General features: G+C 33.2%; 1 protein-coding gene across 1 annotated transcript in view; it reads left to right on the top strand.

Moving 5' to 3' along the window:
* The window catches only part of UPF2 (UPF2 regulator of nonsense mediated mRNA decay), a 90,310-nt gene that overhangs the window by 9,092 nt on the left and 59,846 nt on the right, over positions 1-21,372 (top strand). Inside the window, exons 4-8 of the mRNA XM_065920980.1 lie at positions 9,202-9,362; positions 12,303-12,500; positions 12,966-13,115; positions 14,337-14,440; positions 17,018-17,103. Coding sequence (XP_065777052.1) covers positions 9,202-9,362; positions 12,303-12,500; positions 12,966-13,115; positions 14,337-14,440; positions 17,018-17,103 — 699 coding nt within the window. The remainder of the gene's footprint in view (positions 1-9,201; positions 9,363-12,302; positions 12,501-12,965; positions 13,116-14,336; positions 14,441-17,017; positions 17,104-21,372) is intronic.

The raw sequence follows: 21,372 nt of genomic DNA, 5'->3' as shown, positions 1-21,372 counted from the left end.
AATCTCCTTAACGTTGAGGGATAAGTTTTCTTTTTCTATCACTTTAACTTATCTGCTATTATTTTTTTGTGTGTTTCACTGTTTCTTTTCTATAGCAGGTTTGCTTTTGTATTTTAGTTTATTGACATCACCATTGGTACTTGCTCTTTTCAAGAGAATAGGTCATACATTAGTGATATCTTAGATCAGAAGTTTGAAAAATAGTATACCGAAGTAACTGTGAAAAAATTCTTTAAATGCAACTATGTAAAGTGCGTTTACAGGAGTCTTTCTCCTGGGGACATCCATTCAAAATTCTAAAGGAATAATGTTTTTGCCTGTGGTGAAGATCCCTAATTTAGGCCACCCTTGATTATAAGATACTGTAGACTACTTGATTATAAGATATATATAAGATATATATAAGATATATATATTATAAGATATATATAAGACTACTTGATTATAAGATACTGTAGACTACTGTGTATCATCTGCACCTAGAAGGCATCAAAAGGCTAGAAGTTGATGCAGTTGGTGGATATTAGGTCAGTATGGAGGTGTGTATGTGGAGCAGGGCTGAGGGTGTGCAGAAAGGAGACAACAAGTGGTAGCCTTTGACTGAATACTTTGCACCTATTGTAAAGTTCCTGTGTGGGGAGAACATTTACTCTTTTAAACCTGTAGTTGGGGAGGACTGGTTTACGTAGTTACCTCTAGAAGGTGCTTAACTTAGCCACAAAAGACTGCAATAGTTTATGCCAGTTGTTCACTTAGGTAAGGGATAAGATAGGAGCAGAGGCTATATGGATAAACCTGTGGTGGCTGAAGCTCACTCAGAGGTGAGAATTTAAGATGGCAGTGGTGCTCCTTAATGTTTTTTTTAAAAAAAGTCCTCATTTTGTGCTTTTGAATATCAAGGACTGTTTTAAACTGTGAAGAGGCAACTTCAGAATGTACTTCTGTAGTCAGTAATGGGTTAAAAAAGAAAGTAGTGGTTCTCTATTAATAATTTTCACATATATTAGCCTTCTTAGTTATGATTTACATAGTCATTTTTATAGTCTTTTTCCTTTTCATATATGTTTTATCTAATATGTCACAGGTTATTTTGAAAGTATGCTTTTATTTTTTTTGGCTACTTTCTAAGTTTTTTTTTTTAGTTAAACTTTTTATTTTGTGTTGGAGTATAGCTGATTAACTGTGTTTTGATAGTTTCAGGTGGACAGCAAAGAGACTCAGCCATACGTATACATGTATCCTTTCTACATTTTCTGTTTTTGATTGGCCTCACAGAAGCTTTTAGGGTCTTAGAGTCTATAATGATTTAATCTAGTCATCCTTCCAATGCAAAATGCAATCCATTTAATAGATTATCTGACATAAATTATTCTGAAAACTTCTTGAACTTAGTGCTCTGAGCCATTTCACTGTTGGACACACCTATTCCTAGCCTGTTTGCTGGGAATTTAAGCTGAAATTTAACTCCCCATATAAAGGTTCCCTTTGATTTACTTGTTTTTTTCTGGTACAGACAGAATAAAGCTACTCTGAGTGGGGTTCCATGAATTGTTTACCTGTTCCCAGTGAATTAAGTAGAGAAACTGAGACAATACATTTAGACATTTTGATAGCAATTTTTCACTGCCATGATATTGTCATTATATTTTATAGCTGTGCAGTGACGAAAGAAAATTATTCCTTTATGACAGGTAGTTTGAGAAGCATTGGCATGGGACATGTCTCTTGTTTTACACCATGATGTCTCAGAATATTTGCAGACCGCCAAGGTGTTTCCCTTCGATCTTCTCCAGGCTCAGTATGTCTGGTTCCCTCAGTTTGCTGCCTGATTTTCAGACACTTTGGATATTTGTTTTTGATGCCGTCTTTTCTGCCTGTGGCCTACAGTTTTTATAGCTGCAGTCTTTTGACTTTTTGTTAAAACTAAAGACAAATTTTTCAAATGGCATGCTGCCAAGCCAGTTCTTCACTTTCAACTAGAGACATAATTTTTTATTCCTGATACAGACTTAACTCTTAAACTTTAGATACTTTTGGCATATTATGTTAACCTAATGATAATTGATGGTGTGTGTACGTGTATATATATATATATTTTTTCCATGCCACATGGCTTCTGTCATCTTAGTTCTAGGACCAGGGATTGAAATGGTGGCCTACGGCATTGAGTGCCCAAAGCACTGAGTCCTAACCACTGGCCTGCCAGGAAAATCTCAGTGATGTATATATTATTAATTATACTTATCCACTGTTCACATTTAGATTAGATTTCACATTTAGATTAGATAAGCGGACCTGTTTTTGTTCATGATTAAAAGTCACAGAAGAAAATTTTGAATCAAGATACAGTGTTGAGACCACAGCTTTGTGGCCTTTTCCTAGAAACTTAGCTCGTGTTAATACAGAGCTGTTGACCTATGGTTGGTTATTAGAGGAGGCTATTTACTAAATGTAAATTGACCTTAGCCTGGGAGCAGTTATTTTATCACAGGAACTGTCTAATTATATGTAATTATTTGGAGGATGTGAGAATCTTAATCACAGTGTAGAAAACAATTCGCATACGGCTTAGTAAGTCACTCATGCCTTAGGATAGCTTCAATTTGAAGAGCCTTTGTAAGTGAAGATTTAAGTGCCTCACTGAGCAAAGACAGGAGGAATTGGATTAATGCAGAGTCCCTACTTGGTCTAATGTTAGTCTCCTTAACTTCTAAGAGGGTATTTTACAATTAAAATGGCCAGTTTTCAGAAGTTTCTTTCTGCCAATCATTATCCAGTAGATGTTTTGAAGTTTTTCTCTATCATAGGAATAGATCACAGATGATAGTTTTTCTCAGTAAGGTTTCTCTTGGGCATGATAATGCTAGAAATCTAGGTGCCAAGCTAATGAGTATTTAAGACTCATGTAGTTAAACTACTTTAAGCCTTTATCCACTGTCTTTAATGATGGTTTTTAAAAATGTGAAATACCCTATGTTTTCAATCTATGAATTGTAAATGCTCTTGGTCATTCTGGTTAATTTGGGAGATGGCATGGTGCTTAGGGATTGTGAAGTGTTAGTCTGTACTCATTGAAGTCTATACTTAAAAATTTATTTAACCAATTAAAAAAAAAGTAATAAAACCTCTCGTGTTTTCTTAAAAACACTGTAATGGATGAATGAAGGCATGACTGAATGAGACCTGTTGAGTCTCAGCTGTTCCTTTCTGCAGTTAGCTATGCTGATATGTATTAGTTACAAGACCCTGAGGATTTACGGTTGTTAGCCAGCAATAAAATTCATCCTAGGGTGAATTCTAATAAATGTGAATTTATAAGCTTTTTGTACCTGCTGAGTACAAAAATCGTATTTTTAAATGCATTTTGGTTAAGTAATTGATCTGAAGAGTTAAAATTAATATTTGCACATTTAAAATATCATCTAGTAGTATTTTCCAGTCTAGAATTAATAGTTTTACTTCTGGCCAAGTGTTATTTTTTATTATTTTCAGTGCTGTTACTTTATACTCGAAATGCTTTGTACTTTGAGATTTTATTCTCATTGAGCTAATATAACCTAGTATTTTTTTGGCATTTAATAAAAATTGGTTGAATAAATGATTTAATTTTATTAGATATAACTTAATTATGTAACAGTTAATTTTTTGCAGTATAGTGAAATCATGAATTTAGATACTAAGTCAGAATACTTGCTTCAATAATTCTGAAGTGTCTTAATTTCTTTTTTTCTCCTTTATTGGTGGGAGTGAGGGCACATTTTCTTTTCAGTACTGGTGAATTATGACCTTCATGATTGCATGCTCAGTTCAACAGCAGTAAATGATTTGATTTAAAGTTTGGGAAAGAAAAAAATGTCGGTAGAATGTAGGCTTTTCCCTTGTTAATGTGACCAGAGAGTTTTCTTTTATTAATGCAAATTCATGAGGCATTACTTTAACAGTGTTGAAACCTGAAAACACATTCACCTGACATTCAGTAGTGTTGCTTTTACCTTTCATATTCTTTCCGGTTAAGTTGTACCTTGCCTTTACAGGAAGATTGTTTATTAAATGCAGTCCACGGGGTCGCAAAGAGTCGGACATGACTTAGCGACTGAACAGCAAGTATTAAGCACTATTAAAATGTTATGTATCACTGTACTTTATATTTACAGAGACTTTAGCAATTTTATAAGTGTTTGAAAATTGTTACCTCCTAGATATTTTCTAATTGAGTCAGTGATGTTGGTATAATTCATTAGTCACTGGGTACAGTTATGCTTAATTATTGCTCTGTGCTCTTCATATAAGATTGTACAGCATTCATAACCAACTTCAAAATTGATATCTCCTTCTAGATACTTTCTAATTCTGAGTCAATGACTTTGATATTAGTTGATTAATAAATCTCTGGGGACAGTTATGCTTAACTATTGCTCTCCTCTCTTCATGTAAGATTGTTCAGCATTCATAACCAAATTCTAAAATGAAACCAGAAGAAAATTCAAGTTCTCATGAGAGTTTGATAGAACAGTAAAGATGAAAAGTGAAACCTAGTAGTTTTTCATGGATCTGCTTCATGATTATTTTTTCAAGATTTGGCCATGTGTTCTATGTTATTTTACATGAGTGGTTAAGGACAAAGCTAAAATAGATTTTCTGTATTCAAGTTTTTTTTTTTTTAATTTGGCTGAAAGAAGATTAATACTTAAAATTTTAAGTTCTTGCCTTTGCTACAGTGGACTCTCGCTTTTTTTTTTTTCCTCATAAAAATACTGTTTTACTTTGATATAGTGCATCAGGTGTATGATCTCATTTGATCCTCACAGTACCCTTGAAAGAAATATTTTGAAGGTGATAGATCAGATTTAGTTATTAAAGACCTTGCCCAATATGACTATGATAGCAAATGACAGAATCAGTTTCTTTCTTATCTCTTCATTCTTTATTTTTCACATCTTCCATAGTATCCATCTTCATCTGCATTTTGTTTAAGGTGTCTAATAAACCCATTAGCTACTCAGAATTTATAAGTCAAATCCAAATAAAAGAAGGACCCAAAAGAGAATATAAAACCAGCACCTTGGTTTGGGAAAACTTGCCTTTGATATATGCATTTGAGAGACATCCTAATTCAATATATGGTACCAAGTGGATAATTTGAGAGGCAGTGTAATCCAGGAGTTAAGAGAATGAACTTTGGAACCAGACTGCTTGGGTTCAAGTTTTAGATTTGACATTTACTCTGTAACTTTGGGCAGGTTACCTCACATCTCTGTGCTTTGGTTTTTTCTTCTGTAAAATGGGATGACAGTTAGCACCATATCTCTGAGGTACATGTGAATGATGCATATGTGAATGCATATGTGTAAAGGCATTTAATAACAGTATCTGGCACATTGTAAGTATCAATAAATGTTGCCTGCTCAATTCTTCAGAAAGCTTTTCGAATGAGAATTTCTTTTTGTGCCTTTTTATGATTCCCAAAATGTGTATGTTAAACTTTTTTAAACTTTCATAGCTTATTTTTAAAAATTCATTTTTAAAAACAATATAAAGCAACAGAATAAACACTGTACAAAATAAAAGAAGTAGCATGAAGGCCAGGCAATAACAGTAAAAATTTTAAAAATGGAAAAAATTAATGTCTCAATATAAGAATTTTTTGAGGCATATGTGGCTTTCCTTATGAGATATATTGCTTGATTCCAGAATGGACTATTTGAGATAGTCAGATTTACAATATTAAATTAATGTTAAATATAATATAAAAAACACCCCAGAAATCAAGGACTGATGTACCTTAGGGGTGCTCCCAGATTGTGATATCTCATATTTTAGGTGCAAGACATCTACTTTCTTTTTTTTTTTTTTTACAGTGAATAAGACTTGGAATTAATTTTGTTTTCATTGCTTGCTTTTCATATCTTTAAAATAGTACCAGTTCCTCCCTGTCATGCGGTGAAACCAGGAGAGGGAATGAGCTTGTTTATAATATATTTAACAGTTGTACTTGGTTATCTCCAGTTATGACAAGGATTGGCAAACTGGCTTTCAGGCCAAATTAGTAATTACATGATGTTCAAATTTCAGTGTCCATAAATAAAGTTTTATTGGAACATAGTCAGACTCATTTGTTTACATATTGTCTGTGCTGCTTTTGTGCTATGCTATCAGACTTGAGTAATTGCAGCAAAGACCATATGGTCTGCAAAGCTTAAAATTATTATTTGTCCCTTTGCAGAAAGTTTGCTGACCTCTGATTTATGACAGCCTCAAAAGAATGGTTTCAGTGCAACTTTCTGTAATAAATGTGCTTCTGAAGAGATTGTAATTAAAATGATACATTATGAACCATATTTTCAGCTTGATTTTGCTTAGTGTTATATTCCCATGGAATTTGAATTCACATAAGAAATTTTGGTGAGATTTACACTGATATACAGAAAATGTACTCTGGTCAGATGTGCTGTGTATGTGTAGTTCCCTCATACAGGCCTTCTAAAATTTAATCAAACTGAAAAAATTTCCTGTGGACTTCATAAACTTATAAGAACTGACTTATATAGTACATTCATTAGAAATCGTTTCATTTAAATTTCTTTAGAACTTCTAAATGACTAGGGATTTTGAATTTTCAGCCTCCTGTGATGGCTTCTTTCTCTGCTTGAAGTTTGTAGTCTAACTACATGCTGTGGAATTAGATATTAAGGAAATATATTTTAAATAAATGGTCAAGGAAAATACATATGACACTGTATGTTTTGTATATAATGGATCTCTTCTAATGCCTTTTCATTGTTGTCCTATACTGCTTTCTGACTGTACAGTGTAAGGTTCTATTAGAAAATCAACCAAAATCTAAAACCCCCCTGCCCTCTAGGACTGTTCTTATTAGACAGTAACCTAAACATGTATGAATTAAGTAGTTAAGTAAATTAGTATTATTAAAAGTTTAATCATGGAATTGAGGTTTTGAGGAGAGCGAGGAGTATCTCCGGAGCTGCAGAGTTTTAACTGGTTGCAGGAGGACTGGAAGAGAATCCCTCTGCCAATGCAGGAGACGCAAAAGATGTGGGTTCCATCCCTGGCTCGGGAAGATCCCCTGGAGAAGGAAATGGCAACCCACTTCAGTATTCTTGCCTGGAAAATTCTGTGGACAGAGGAGCCGGGCAGGCTACAGTCCTTGGAGCTGCAAAGAGACGTGACTGTGTGCATGTGTGCATGTGAGGACTGGATAGGAGCTGAATGCACACATAGGGACCCCTCATAGAATTCAGTCATTTAAATGACTGAATGCAAAGTCCAGGCCAAAGTTTCAAAGTGAGGTTGATACGGAAAAAAGTGTTCACTTTCTGTTTTGATAAAATAGACACCATCTTGCTACAGCTTGTATGTCATAAATCTTTAGTGAATATTGTATAACCTAAACTGGATGTGTTTTCTTCAAATGACCAGAATGCTAAATTATTAGAGAAGTAAAGTTCCATGTTATGGTATTTTGAGGTATTTTTCAATTTTGTTTTAAGCACTGAAATAATTTTGAATCTTAGTTGCATTAGAGGTTTTGAAATTCCTTGGAACTTGTATCCCTTTTAACATAATTTGCTTCTGAATAAACTTTAAAATTTTTTATTAATATTTCTCCTAATTGTAGAACATTCTAGAGTAGCCTGCTTTTGAGTATAATTTATTCAAATCATTTATTTAATTTTAATGGCTTTTTTAACTTGAAAAATGATGTGACTTCTAATTAAAAGTTCTACCAAGCTCATTTGAAGTAATGTCAGTCATTTTTCATGGCTTGAATATTTTTAAATGCTTGAGTTTTTGTTTTAATTAAAAAAAATTCATTCATAAAGCTTAATGAAAAGAAAGTTAGTTTGAAATAAATTTGAAGAGAGAAATTGTTCTTTAATGACAGTGTTATTAAAGGAATACTGTTTGGCCTGGATTATTATGGTTAAACTGTCTTGGCATTTTACTAATTTTTTGTAAAATGATATTGTCTAGTGTGTATTTAAATCATAAGAAAATGAGTGAAAAATTCTCAGTTTAGATCCTACTAGGCCAGATGTTGGGGAAAAAAGGCTTGAATTTAATGAATTGTAGTTCTTTGTATTGATCTATCTAGTGTTTGTAAATGGGACCTGATATTCCTAAAAATAGAAAATGTTAATATTTTAAATATTATAGCATTGAAACAGAAGTTCCTGTTGATAAGAATGGGGCAAGATGGGGAAGTTTAGAAACATTCCAAATAAGCAGAGATAATTAAGTGTAGGCAAGGATTTTTTCTTCATGAAAACTTAAGAAAATGACAACACAAAAAAAAACCCATCTAACTTATTTTCTTCTCTGTTCAGAAGAAAACTCAAGGAATAAAAATACTTTTATATATTGTTTTGAAAATGACTCAATTTACAATTTATAATTGACTTTTTGAAATCTGTATTGTATTTGCATTAAGGTTTATAAATTTCATGTCTTACACTACTACATATTTAGTTGTAGAAAAATTGAGTTCACTTATAGACATTTCAACCATCTAAGCTAATATAGTAAAATTTTTACTTGACTGTACAATTGAAAATTTTCATTACTTTTACATTTCTGTTAATAACTGGGAGTGGCTTATTAATGAACTGTTGCAGAGTAGAAGAATACTTGTGTCCTCTGCTCCTCAGAGTGGCCTGTCCTTGATTAAGTGGGTTGCTCCCGTGATATTTGTTAAATGACTAAATAAAAGTGCTTGCATAGTAGATTGAGAATTCACTGTAGGGAAGATGCAGTCTATTTCAAGATAATCTTGAATCAAATCATTGTGAAAGTTTAAAGGTACTGAGTCTCTAACCTGTTTTTGAAAACCAACTTGTATATCTGGGGTATGTGACTGTAACAAAATACTAAAAATTGATTAGTGGTATACTGTTAAATTTTGTATTTCTCCAGGCATACTTGTTAATCATACTTCATATTTTCTGAAGAACCAATGTTAAATTTTAATTGCTTACAAAATGTGTTTGTTTAGGTGAATTTGATGATGTAAGTTTTGATTTTCAGATACATCTTGTCTTAAGTATTAAACATAGGTTATTAAAGAAGGTTGTGCTAATAAGCTTGTTTGAAAATTTCAGATTTTACAGAACATTCCCAGTATAATAATAGATGATCACATCTGTTTTGATAAGATTGTCAGATTATTTCATCATTTGTTTATAGGCGTATTCTGCATTCTAAAGGGGAGTTAAGTGAAGATAGACATAAACAGTATGAAGAATTTGCTATGTCTTATCAAAAGCTATTGGCAAATTCTCAATCCTTAGCAGACCTTTTGGATGAAAATATGCCAGATCTTCCTCAAGATAAACCAACACCAGAAGGTAAGATATCCTTAAAAATAAACACTGTGATTTTTTTTTAGTAAGCATTAATCACTTCTATCTCTCTAGTCTTCTCAGACATATATTATTGAAATTGGATGTTTTGAAATGCCTTTAAAATTTTTTTAATGAAGTAGTATTGGTACCTAATAAAAACCTTGGAAAGCTACTTAAAATGCTTCTCTGAATGGAAAAGTCTTTGTGCTTAGAGCAGTGAAGCCTAAATCATAATGATATGATGGGTTTCTTTAGGTTCTTTTGTAATAGATATCCTTAGATTGTATCTAACAGGGCCTGTCTTAAACCGTATTTGGGACTATATAAAGATTTACGGTATTTCTCAGGTAATAAGGTGGATTGGACCTTTGGGATACTAATATTTCTTTGTTTATTTTTATTTTTAATTTAGTTGTTTTGAATGGTGTATTATCATAAATTGTTACTTAGAACTAAAGCCTACATTGCAGTTCTATAAGATAAACTTACCATTTTGTAAAATGAGTTATTCTCATATTATTGCAAAGGTTTTAAACTTCCTTTTTGGTAGGGCTCCTAATACATTACTGTAATATATTATACCAACTACTTGAGAAGTAAGTTGATAAATAATACATTATTTTAAAACTATCTGAAAATCCTGTTTACTTAAAAATCTTAAGAGTAAAGTATTTGTAAAGTATCCCTTTATAATACAGGAAGGTATTTTGTATTTTACATCCTCAATAAGAAAATATCCATTGTATACTGTGAAAACATTTATAGTCCTTCCTTGGTATCTTCAGGGAGCTGGTTCCAGGACCTCTGAGGATGCTCAAGTCCCTCATAAAATGGCTTAGGATTTGCATATAACCTGCACACATCTTCCCATATACATTAAATCATCTGTAGATTACTTATAATACCTACTACAGTATAAATGTAAATGCTATGCAACAAAATTAACAAAATTCTGCCATCATTTTAAAAAGATATTTTCACTTGGTACAGAATTTTAGGGTGAGATTTTTTTTTTCTTTCAGTATTTAAAGATGTTGTTCCACTGTCTTCTATCTTTCATTGTTTGCAGTGAGAAAACTGCTATCATTTGTGTCTTTGTTCTTTTTAAAATAATGTGTATTTTTTTCTGATTGTTTTAAAATACCATTATCACTGATTTTAAAGAACTTAATTATGATACTGGCTTGGTGTGGTTTACTTCATGTTTCTTGTGCTTGGGGTTTGTTGGGCTTCTTGAATCTGGGTTTATAATTATCAAATTTCTCAAATCTTGACCTTATTTCTTCAAATATGTATTCTATTCCTGTCTCCCCTTCTGTGGGAATTCAAATACCACTATGTTTGAAGTTGTCTTCTCTGTGCTTTAGTATTTTTTTTCTGCCCTGTTTAGTATTGGTTAGTTTCTATTGCTGTGTCTTCCAAATCACTCTTTTTTCCTTTTATGGTATATGATACTCTCATGTAGAGATCTAGAAGCTAGTTATGTTTTCCATGGTCTCTGGTATGCTTAGTGTATCTTCTAGCTTATTGAGAATGTGAAATATAGTTGTAATAACTGTTTTAATGTCCTTGTCTTAGTTATATCATTTATATCACTTTTGCATTTATTTAATTGATTGATTGATTGATCTCTATACCTTTGGTAATTTTTCTACTTTGGTGATGTCAATCTTTTAAACATAATCGAATGGGTCAAAGTAATAAATGCTTGTTTTATTTAGCATTATCCTGATTAGTACTGAGGTTATGATCTTTTCATATACTCTTTGACTTATCTGTTCAGAGGCTTTATCCATTTTTTTCTATTGAGATTCTGGACTTTATATTATGGATATTTATATTATGGATATTAACTCCTTTGTATAAATATTGCCAGCATTGTCTTCTGGTTTGTCCTTTGCTTTTTTTTTTTTTTTTTTGGGGCCACACAGCATAGCTTATGGGATCTTAGTTCCCCAACCAGGGGTTGAACCTGAGCCCTTGGCAGTGAAAGCTGAGTCCTGACTGCTGGATCGCCAGGAAATTCCCTGCTCTTATTTATGTTTTTGTTAAAAAGAAATTAAATTTATCAGTCTTTTCTCTTATATTGGTTCAGTGTCCTGTGTTTAAATATGTTTTTTTGTAAGGCATGTAAGTAATGAGTTAGAGAGTCAGTACTTTATTGTTTTTGTCCTGTCCTTCCTAAATGACTTTTAATGAATAATCTAATTTTTCTCAGGGTTATTTTTAATCTGCATGATCATTCTCTTATAATTCTAGTTTGGAGAGAAGTACAGTGAGAATAGATAAAATTATGAATGGTCTTGTGATCATGAAGTAGTAAATTGCTTTAATGTTCTGAGTTTTAAGCATCTATAGTTGTATGCAAATGTAGACTCTGTGTGTGTGTACAAACACATGGTTTTCCACTCCCTACTGAAATATGTATATATGTCTTCATCATTCCTTCCCTTCGTTTCTAGTTATTTATCAGTTGACCATTTATGGCAATCTGTTTTATACCAAGTGTAATACCTAAAGGAGGGATGCTTCTTACGGGTTTATGGTAAGATAAACCATAAACTTGCAAACATAATTGAGATAAAATCATACAGTGTTGGGAGTAGTAAAAAAAGATGCTTCACGGCGGAGGTGGGACTTCAAGCTAAATGTTTAGGAATTGCCAGGCTTATGTATTTCTTACGTTGGTTTCAAGCTTTGTGAAGATGGGCCTAATATATCAAATCTTATATCAATTGCTTAAAACTTCAAGAGAAAAGCATGTTTATCCTGTACTTTTCTTTGATCTGTTCTGGTTTAGAGCTTTACTTAAAACAGAATTTGATTTTCTGGTAAAGATGGTTACATGCATAATTAAGAGTGCTTGTTGACTGAAGAAGTATCTGTTAATTGAAACATTCAAGATTCGTTGGTTTTAATTCCCTGTGATTTATTTCACTGTAGAGCATGGGCCTGGAATTGATATATTTACACCTGGTAAACCTGGAGAATATGACTTAGAAGGTGGTATATGGGAAGATGAAGATGCTCGGAATTTTTACGAGAACCTCATTGATTTGAAAGCTTTTGTTCCAGCCATCTTGTTTAAAGATAATGAAAAAAGTTGTCAGAATAAAGAGTCCAGCAAAGATGATTCCAAAGGTAAATGCTAGAGGACAAATTTTTATATTAAAGTGCTATAAATTTTAGTTTCAAAATAATATTTGTAAAAAAAATTTTTTTACTTACTAGTTTTGTTATATGAACATTAAGTCACTAGATTAAATGAATGACAGAATAATATGGGCATCTTAATTAATTTGAGTTCACTTTATCTAATCAGATTTATTTTCTCCTCAACATTACCACAAATCCTTATGGCCTGTATGTCTCCATTCATCAGTCCATCCATCCATTCATTTCTTCACTGAACAGATGGCATGCACAAAGAAATTATGGTTTTCGTCCTCCATGAGCATAATGTATTTTTAAGAATTTAAACATCAAATTTGCCAGATATAAATGTAGATTCTAAGAAAAATGTTGCAAATTTTGTGAATATTTTTTTGCAGCAGGATTTCAATATGACTTTTAATTCAGAGATACTGATTCTTTGATTTCAAACAGAGACAAAGGAACCTAAGGATAATAAAGAGGTATCAAGTCCTGATGATTTGGAGCTTGAGTTGGAGAACCTGGAAATTAATGATGACACATTGGAGCTAGAGGGTGGAGATGAAGCTGAAGATCTTACAAAGAAATTTCTTGATGAGCAAGGTAAACACTTTTGCCAAAACTTTTAATTTTTGATGTTTTTAAAAAAATGTAATGTTTTATTTATTTTTTGGCTATGCCATGTGACTTGTGGGATGTTAGTTCCCTGACCAGAGATTGAACTCAGACCCTAGACAATGAGAATGCAGAGTCCTAACCAATGAATTGCCAGGGAATTCCTAACTTTTGTTTAGTGTTTATACACAAAGCTCTTGCCTGTGAATATGGGTCTTTACTCTTTAATTCCTTGTTTTCCTGTTGTTTCTCGGCCCTCACTTTTTTGGAATTTGATTTGGAACAGAAACACTACATGTCCCATATTATGTGACTACAAACTTTAGTGATAATCTAAATCTTAATATTTTTTGCACTTCCATACTTTTAGCATTGTCCTTGATGTATTTTATTTCTGATATAATCTTTGCAATCTTAACATAAATGCATTTGAAAGTTAAGAGATATAAAGACAATTGGTATATCAGTTCATCTGTCACTTTTATCCGTCTTTACTATTGAGTAATGTTTTGTATTTAGTAATAAAAATATCAGTTAATTATTTCCTGAGTACTTCTGTCAAGTTTCTTTATTAGTTAGGATTCTTTATTAGGAGAAGGCCTTTGTCAGGGTTGCCTTTCTTTGTGGGCTTCATTGTTTCCTACTGCAGATTCTCTAGCTCTCCATGTCATGGAGGGAGGGAGGCATGGCTGGAGGGTGCCCTCGGCTCAGACCAGCTAGTGACATCTGAGAAAAAGAGGGATTCTCCCCCACTGTCTGTATATAAATATCTTGGAAGGAGTTGGCTAGTCCTGCGTCATGTTTGCCTGTGGCAAGAGGAGTAATGGTATCTGTGCTGGGGCAGCACCCTTTCCCAGCAGAATCCCGTGGATTGCCTTTGAGGGCGAGCAGTGATCATACTGTTAATTGAAGACATGGGAAAGGGGATGTTCAACAGATAAAAATAGTAGATCTGCTCTTAAAACTACATGTAACTTATGACCTCTCATGTAAAAGTTTGCCCTTTTATAGTTGATAAAGACTAGTGATTTAGGCTTATGATTCTAAAGATACCCTTTCTTTCAAGGGTAATATCTGAAAAGTGCTTCATTTTTCATAAGAAAAGTGCTTTAGATTATCTGTGCCTCAGATAACATCTTATTAAAGGTTTTTATTCTTACATTGTCTTTGTATATTTCTGAACCTACTTAAAATCCAATTTCATATTAGAACAAGAGGATGAAGAAGCCAGCACTGGATCTCATCTCAAGCTCATAGTAGATGCTTTCCTCCAGCAATTACCCAACTGTGTCAACCGTGATCTGATAGACAAGGTATGAGTGCCTCCGTGTAACTTTACTCAAAGCACGTAGGATAGCTCAAATTAGGAATGTCTGTGGTTTTTGCAGTTTTGGCTATAGAATGAACCATTTCTTCAAATGGAATCTAATATAGGAATTCAGAATGAACACAGTTGGAGCCAATTTGTAGATACTGTGTTTGGGGGTGGGACGCTCTAGAATCCTGTAGACTTGACACTTCTCCCCTTCACATATTGCCACAGTGTGAAAAATACTGTTTTAGATCAGATGTTTTTAAAGTACTCTGTAGATTCCTGGTGTCTTTTCAGGTACTTTCAGGGTGTCTATAAAGTCAAAACTCTTTTCATACTAATACTAGGAGTTTTCCCCCCACCTTTTCACTGTTTTGACATTTGCAAAAGTGAAGATGTGTAAACCTGGCATTTTAATGTGAAGTCAAGCTGCATTGGTAGCAGACTCTTAATAGTAGCCATTGTAGTCTTCATTGCTCTGCATTTGCAATTAAGAAACAATGTCACTTTAACTTAAAGATCTCTTTGATGAATCTATAAAAATTAGTGATTTTGTTTCATTTCAACCTCTGAGTACACTTCCTTTTAACTTGATAAAATAAGGATGTGTAAAGCGTGTCTACTGACTCAAGGTTGCTTCGAGCGAAGCCATTTGTATGACTGAGTTGCGAGCTAAACTGCTGCTTTTTTTAGAGAGTACCATTTTTACTTGAAAGAATTGAGGGATGAACCATGGTTATTCAGACTTGGGTATTTAACAGCCATTTTTCTAACATGAACAAAATGAGCCTCTCACTTCAAGGGAAACAATTAAAAGTATTTACTGCCAGTAGATAGTAGTTGCCAATTTCCTAATTTTTGTTGAAACCTAGTCCATTATTAGCCATTAAATGTTTTTCTTTATTTTTTCTTTTTATTTTTCAAAAAATGTTGACTTGAGAAGTGTGTGTGTGTGTGTGTGTGTGTGTGTGTGTGTGTGTGTCTGTTTGTGTGTGTGTGACATTTTCTAGTGTTAACCAGTTTTTTTCTGAGTGGATGACCTTTGGGGTTTTTATTATCCTAGTCCACAATTTTTCAGTATTTTATGTGGGTGATTTACTTGAAGGAATTTTAGTGTGCTTTCAGCTTTTCTGTTTGTTATTCTAATTAGCTGTAAAAAGCTTTAATGTTATAGAATATAAATTTTAATAAAATTTATTATACTCCCTTTACAAGCAGAAGAAAAAGTTTAAATTGGTTTTACTGTTGACTAATTCAGTCTTGGTGGATACTTTCAATGTGCATTTACTGGGTTTGAATCCAATCAGCATTAATTGGGTTTTATTTCATCAAAAGTTTTTAGCAAATGGAAGGTGTTTCAGTGAGTGTGTCGCTGAAGAGTTGACATCCCTTATAGGGAAATCAGAGAATCTTTGTAGAAAGAAAGAAAAGTGAAGTTGCTCAGTCGTGTCCAACTCTTTGCGACCATGTGGGCTGTTGCCCACCGGACTCCTCTGTCCATGGGGATTCTCCAGGCAAGAATACTGGAGTGGGTTGCCATTTCCTTCTCCAGGGGATCTTCCCAATCCAGGGATCGAACCTGGGTCTCCAACACTGCAGGCAGACTCTTTACCCTCTGAGCGACCAGAGAATCTTTGTATTTGATCCACAAATCTACCTAAAGGTTGAGAAATAAATGATAAAATAATTATGTGAAGCTATAGAAGGAAAATACTGGTGATACCCAATAGGGTTATTTGATAATAGTTATTTTCTTTTTAAAATCATCTTAAATGTTTTCATAAACTATGTGTATTGAAAATCTTTAATATTTAAATAATATATATACCTGTATTTTAAAAATACTAATTACTCATAATTTTGTTTTCTAGTGGTTTCCCAGAATATATACTTCTCCCAGCTTTTCTTCTACACTTACATTAGATTTTAGATATATTTATAAAATATTGGACACATTTTTGTTATTAAAATATAGAATAGTGAATTGCTATACTAAATAGCAATTATAGTCCTATGATGTGGTTTCTTTAGTTTGTTACTATATCTGATTGTCAACAGTAAACCATTTTAGTTGGTGTTGAAGCACTTACTCTTAAATGTTTCTGGTTATAATCTGTGTCTATCTCTCATACCTGATTTGTCTTTATTCTTTTTTAATCCTTATTAGCATTAATAATTTTCTTGGTTCCTGGCTTCTTGCTACTTTGTGACTTCTATCAGAAAGCTTTCCTGATATTAACATTGATCTATGAGATCAAAAGCATGGGTTGCACATTTCATGCAATTATTTGCCAAACATGTCACCATAGGCCTTCAATCTACCCACTGGAAGTTCTGTTTTTAGCACTAGATTGCAATTAATAAGTTTGTGAAATATGTTTTGAGATATATAAGGAAAGAGCTTAAGCTTGATGATGGTTAAAGTTTGGAATATCCTTGTAATACTAGTGTCTTAAAACCATTGTGAACTGTTTAGGAACTGTTAGGAATCCATTTTAGCATACTGTTTTAGTAGGTAAATTGAGTTTTTTTTTTTGTTTTTTTTTTTTAAGAAAAAAGTTTGCTTTTTCTCCCTTAGGCAGCGATGGACTTTTGCATGAACATGAACACGAAAGCAAATAGGAAGAAGTTGGTACGGGCCCTCTTTATAGTTCCCAGACAAAGGTAGGTTTAAAAAGAAAAAAAGAAAAGTAATTCTTAGTGTCTTGTCAACGGAAGTTATTATCATTGTTGTTAGCATATTTTCTAGAACTTAACTTCTCACTGATTTTTGTTTGTGAACTCTAGTGGAAATATTCCGTCTGACGCTTTCCTGTTATTTTAAGAACAATAGGTACTTAATAATAACTTAATCATTGCTAGAAGCAATTTATTTACAGCTTCTCCTCTGGGGAGAAAAAATATATAGTATATTTTTTTTTTTTTGTAGAATTTTTATTTTGTGGAAAGATCAGAATAAATTGATTGTATCTAGTTCTTAAGTGTTGTGTTTAAATGAAAATTTTCAAGGTTTTTTTTGGTCATTATGCTGGTTTGGACTTGAAAGTCACATTGGTGATTATGTTGCTAGTAATTCAGAAGGTGTATTCTGTTTCATAATGCTGATAGAGAGTTCTAATGCTCTCTTAAACTAAGTTAAAGCCTCTACTTCACCCACATATTTTAGGACCATAGCAGGTCATAGGCTGTTGACTTTAGGAACTTGGAGAAGATCTACTTCTGTTTATTCAATAGGGAATAATTACAGGATTTTGTTAACTGTTAGATGATTACATACATCACAGGTAATATAGATACTTCCCCCAGAAAGATTCTGTGGGATTTCACTAAAGATTTCTTAAGCAAAATTTTAATTTGGTTCATTTGTTGGTCTCTGATTGGTAACATTTCTCAGTGAAACCAAATCACTACTTTTTTCATTTATATTGGTTTTTATCCCTGTCAGCAGCCTTAATATGAGCATTTGGTTTTTCATTTTATTGGGGTAAGGGAGATAGGATGTGCTAATGTAGTGAGTAGTAATTCAGAATTATCTAATTGAGAAAATCTTAGTTGAATTACTTTTATTATGTAAAATTATATATTACATTTCATCAAATCTGAGGTGCCATCAACTAAGAAAATAATATTGCTGGTTACTTAAAAGGTTTCTGATTGTCAGACACATTCTGCTTTCAAACTCAAAATTTCAAATAGTTTTTGCCTTAATATTTTGGACCATTTTTAAAAAGTGGTTCTTTTCTACCTTTGCAATGGAATGTATACTTGCATAGTTTTCTTTTCAACTGTTTATATGAATGAATAAACATGTAGTAACAATTATCTGAACTTCTAGCATAGAATGAAGAAAATTAAGCCAAAATAAAAGGCTTTTTTCACAAAAGAATTATGCAGTGATATTAAGTAGTTTATTTATAAAAGAGCATTTTGTCTCCCTCTATCCTCATTTCATCCCACTTCCCTGTCCATGGAGAAGACTGAAAATCTATATATATATATACCCTTACTTGGTCTTATGCCAGTTACATTCTTTGTTACTGGATTTGTCTGCTTAGCTCAGCAGTTAGCCACAAACTAGAAGTAGTTGGAATCTGCTAGAAACAGACTTGAAAGTAGTAGGAAGTGACAGTTTATGGTCTGAGAGGAGAGAAAAAATAAAGATATATGTACTTAAAATGCATGGCCTTTTGGAGCCATGAGGAAGAGACCACTTTGTCTTATATACCTGAAATATAAAAATATAATAATTTAGGTTTCTTACAGTCAGCTTGAGTGATCAGCAAAGTTAAAATTATGTTCTAAAATTTATTCATTCACTAAAGATCTACTCTATACTGTGATTAGTTCTGGAGGTACAGTAGTGAACAAGACAGATTCAACTCTTGTATCCGTGCAGCTTACAGTTTGGAGAGGAAGAGAGAGAATTCCAAGTGCAGTTGACAAGAAGAATCCCAGTGCGCTTTGGAGTACGTAACAGAGGAACTGATTGATTTAGTCTCGTGAGTCAGAGAAGGCTGCCTGGAACAGGGGTCATTTAATCCAGTTCCTGGGAAAGGAGTGAGTGAGGCGAGGAATGGGTGAGGAGAGGAAGTGTCGAGAGCATTTCTGATAGAGGCAACATTGTGTGCAGAGCCAGAGACAGGGAAGGTCACACAGCAGACTACTGCAGAGACCTCTTTCTTGGCTTCCCCGGACATTGTTGTCTAGATTAAGCCTCAGGAGGGAGGCATTTTTACTTCTTTTTTTTCAGCACTGAGCACAATGCCTCACAGGCAGAAGGTGATAAACTTGTGTAACATGGTATTTAATGCTGTTTCTTATCTAGCCCCTTTTCAACTTCTTCAGTCTTCATTCTAGCTATTCTTCGTCTTGCAAAATCCTGCTCTGTAATGATTTCTTGAATAACCTTTGCTCTCTACTTGCAAGCCTCTGCTTTCTGCTCTGTCTGGGATGTCCTGTTTTTATTTACTGAAAACTTAGGATAAGAATTATCCTCTTAGGATAATTCTCTTAGGATAAGAATTATCTTCTCTGAACAACCATCCTTATTTTCCTTATGTATATATAGGTGCTCTTTTATAGACTTTCAACATAATGTCTTCACACACATGAAGAATTTGGCACATCTCATTGGGCATATTAGTTACAGCCCAATGTTGGTTTGCTGCCTGTATTCCTATGAAACTAAAAATACGGGGCCTTTAAAAGAGGACTAGATCTTTTCATTTTGAACCTCCCCAACATCAAGTATAGTATTTGGTACACAGTAAGTGCTTCAAAATATTTGATGAATTAATATTGGTCATATGCAAATTAAAATTTTTATTAAAAAATAAGTAAATGCATTCATAGGACTCAAAACACTGAAGTGAAAAACCTTGTGCTAAAAGTGTCTTTATCCTTGTCTCCGCATCTGCTCTCCTCCCGGTAGGAAGCCACTGTCTTGATTATTGTGTATCCTTCCAAAATTTCTTTTGCATGTGCAGAAACATGCCAACATTCTTATATTTCCTGTTTTTTACACAGGAGCAACTTATTGTACTTATTCTTCCAAATTTTACTATTTCACTTAACAGTATCGCTTGGAAATCTTTCGTATCAATAATAAAGACTTCTAGTGTTATTTTCTTTTAAATTTAGCAGCAGTTTCCTTTTATGAATGTACTATATTTAATCATTTTGGACATTCCAGTCTTTGCCATTACAAACAATCCCAATTTTGTACTTTTCCTCTTTTTTTTGTACTTTTTGTACTTTTTCTCTTTTTTTTGTACTTTTTGTACTTTTTTTGGTACTTTTGTACTTCATCCTCTTCATTATATTAGCTAGTAGTTTATTCATTTATTTATTTTTCATTATTTTAGTTTTTTTCACACACATGCACACAAAAACCCAGTTTCTAGATTACCTGTGTGTTCTACTGTTTTATTATTTTCCTATTGATTATTTTTGGATTTTATCTTTTATTTTCTTCTTTTTTGTTTCATTCATTTTGTTCCTTTTTTGGCATTTAATATATTGCTGTTCTCTTACCTGGTTTTAGCTGTATCTATTAGTTCTGACTTGTGATTTCTATTTTTATGTTTTCTAGAAATTCTTCATTTTCTGACTTGGTTAGTAATTCATATTTTTATCATACTATGATTAGAGAATCCTGTGTGATTTTTGCTTTTTGAAATTTTTAAAAATGTTATTTGTGGCCTATTACATAGTCAGTTTTCATGAACATTCTCAAGCATATTTGGGGAAAGGGGGTGCCTCCCTCTGTGTGTGGCATTTCCCTCCCCTTCCTGTAGGGGACGTGAATCCTAGTGAGTGTCTTTATTTTTCTCTATGGCCAAGAGTCCCTCCTTTGTCCATTTAATCCATCTAGCCTGAGTTGACGAAAAAAATAGAATGAATTATTTAATAGTTACTTGAGTGCCTGTGACTGTGAGGACCCAAAGGTTTTATATGTGTGTATATGCGATAGAGAAGTTAGCTGCCTTACCTTGTCTGTATAGTTTGGTTAAGGAAGCACTAAACTAAAAAAATCTTAAGAAGGTCTTTACAGTTCTTTTTTTTTTTTTTTTTTTTTTTGGTTTAAAAAACAACAGCCAGCTTTATTGTGATATAATTCACATAACCATACTGTTCACCACTTTAAAGTATATACAGTTTAGTCTTTTAAATATATTTAACTATCACAATAATAAAAGTTTAAGACATTTTTGTCCTAAAAGAATTGTTATATCCTTTAGCGAGCAGTTCCATTTTCCACCTCCCCGTTCTCTCCCCTGTCCTGCTGCTACTGGTGCTAAGTCACTTCAGTCGTGTCCGACTCTGTGCGACCCCATCCCTGGGATTCTCCAGGCAAGAACACTAGAGTGGGTTTTGCCATTTCCTTCTCCAATGCATAAAAGTGAAAAGTGAAAGTGAAGTTGCTCAGTCATG

Source organism: Muntiacus reevesi, chromosome 2 (assembly GCF_963930625.1).
Source record: "Muntiacus reevesi chromosome 2, mMunRee1.1, whole genome shotgun sequence".
Taxonomy (NCBI): Eukaryota; Metazoa; Chordata; class Mammalia; order Artiodactyla; family Cervidae; genus Muntiacus; species Muntiacus reevesi.
This window is presented reverse-complemented; position numbering and strand designations above follow the sequence as displayed.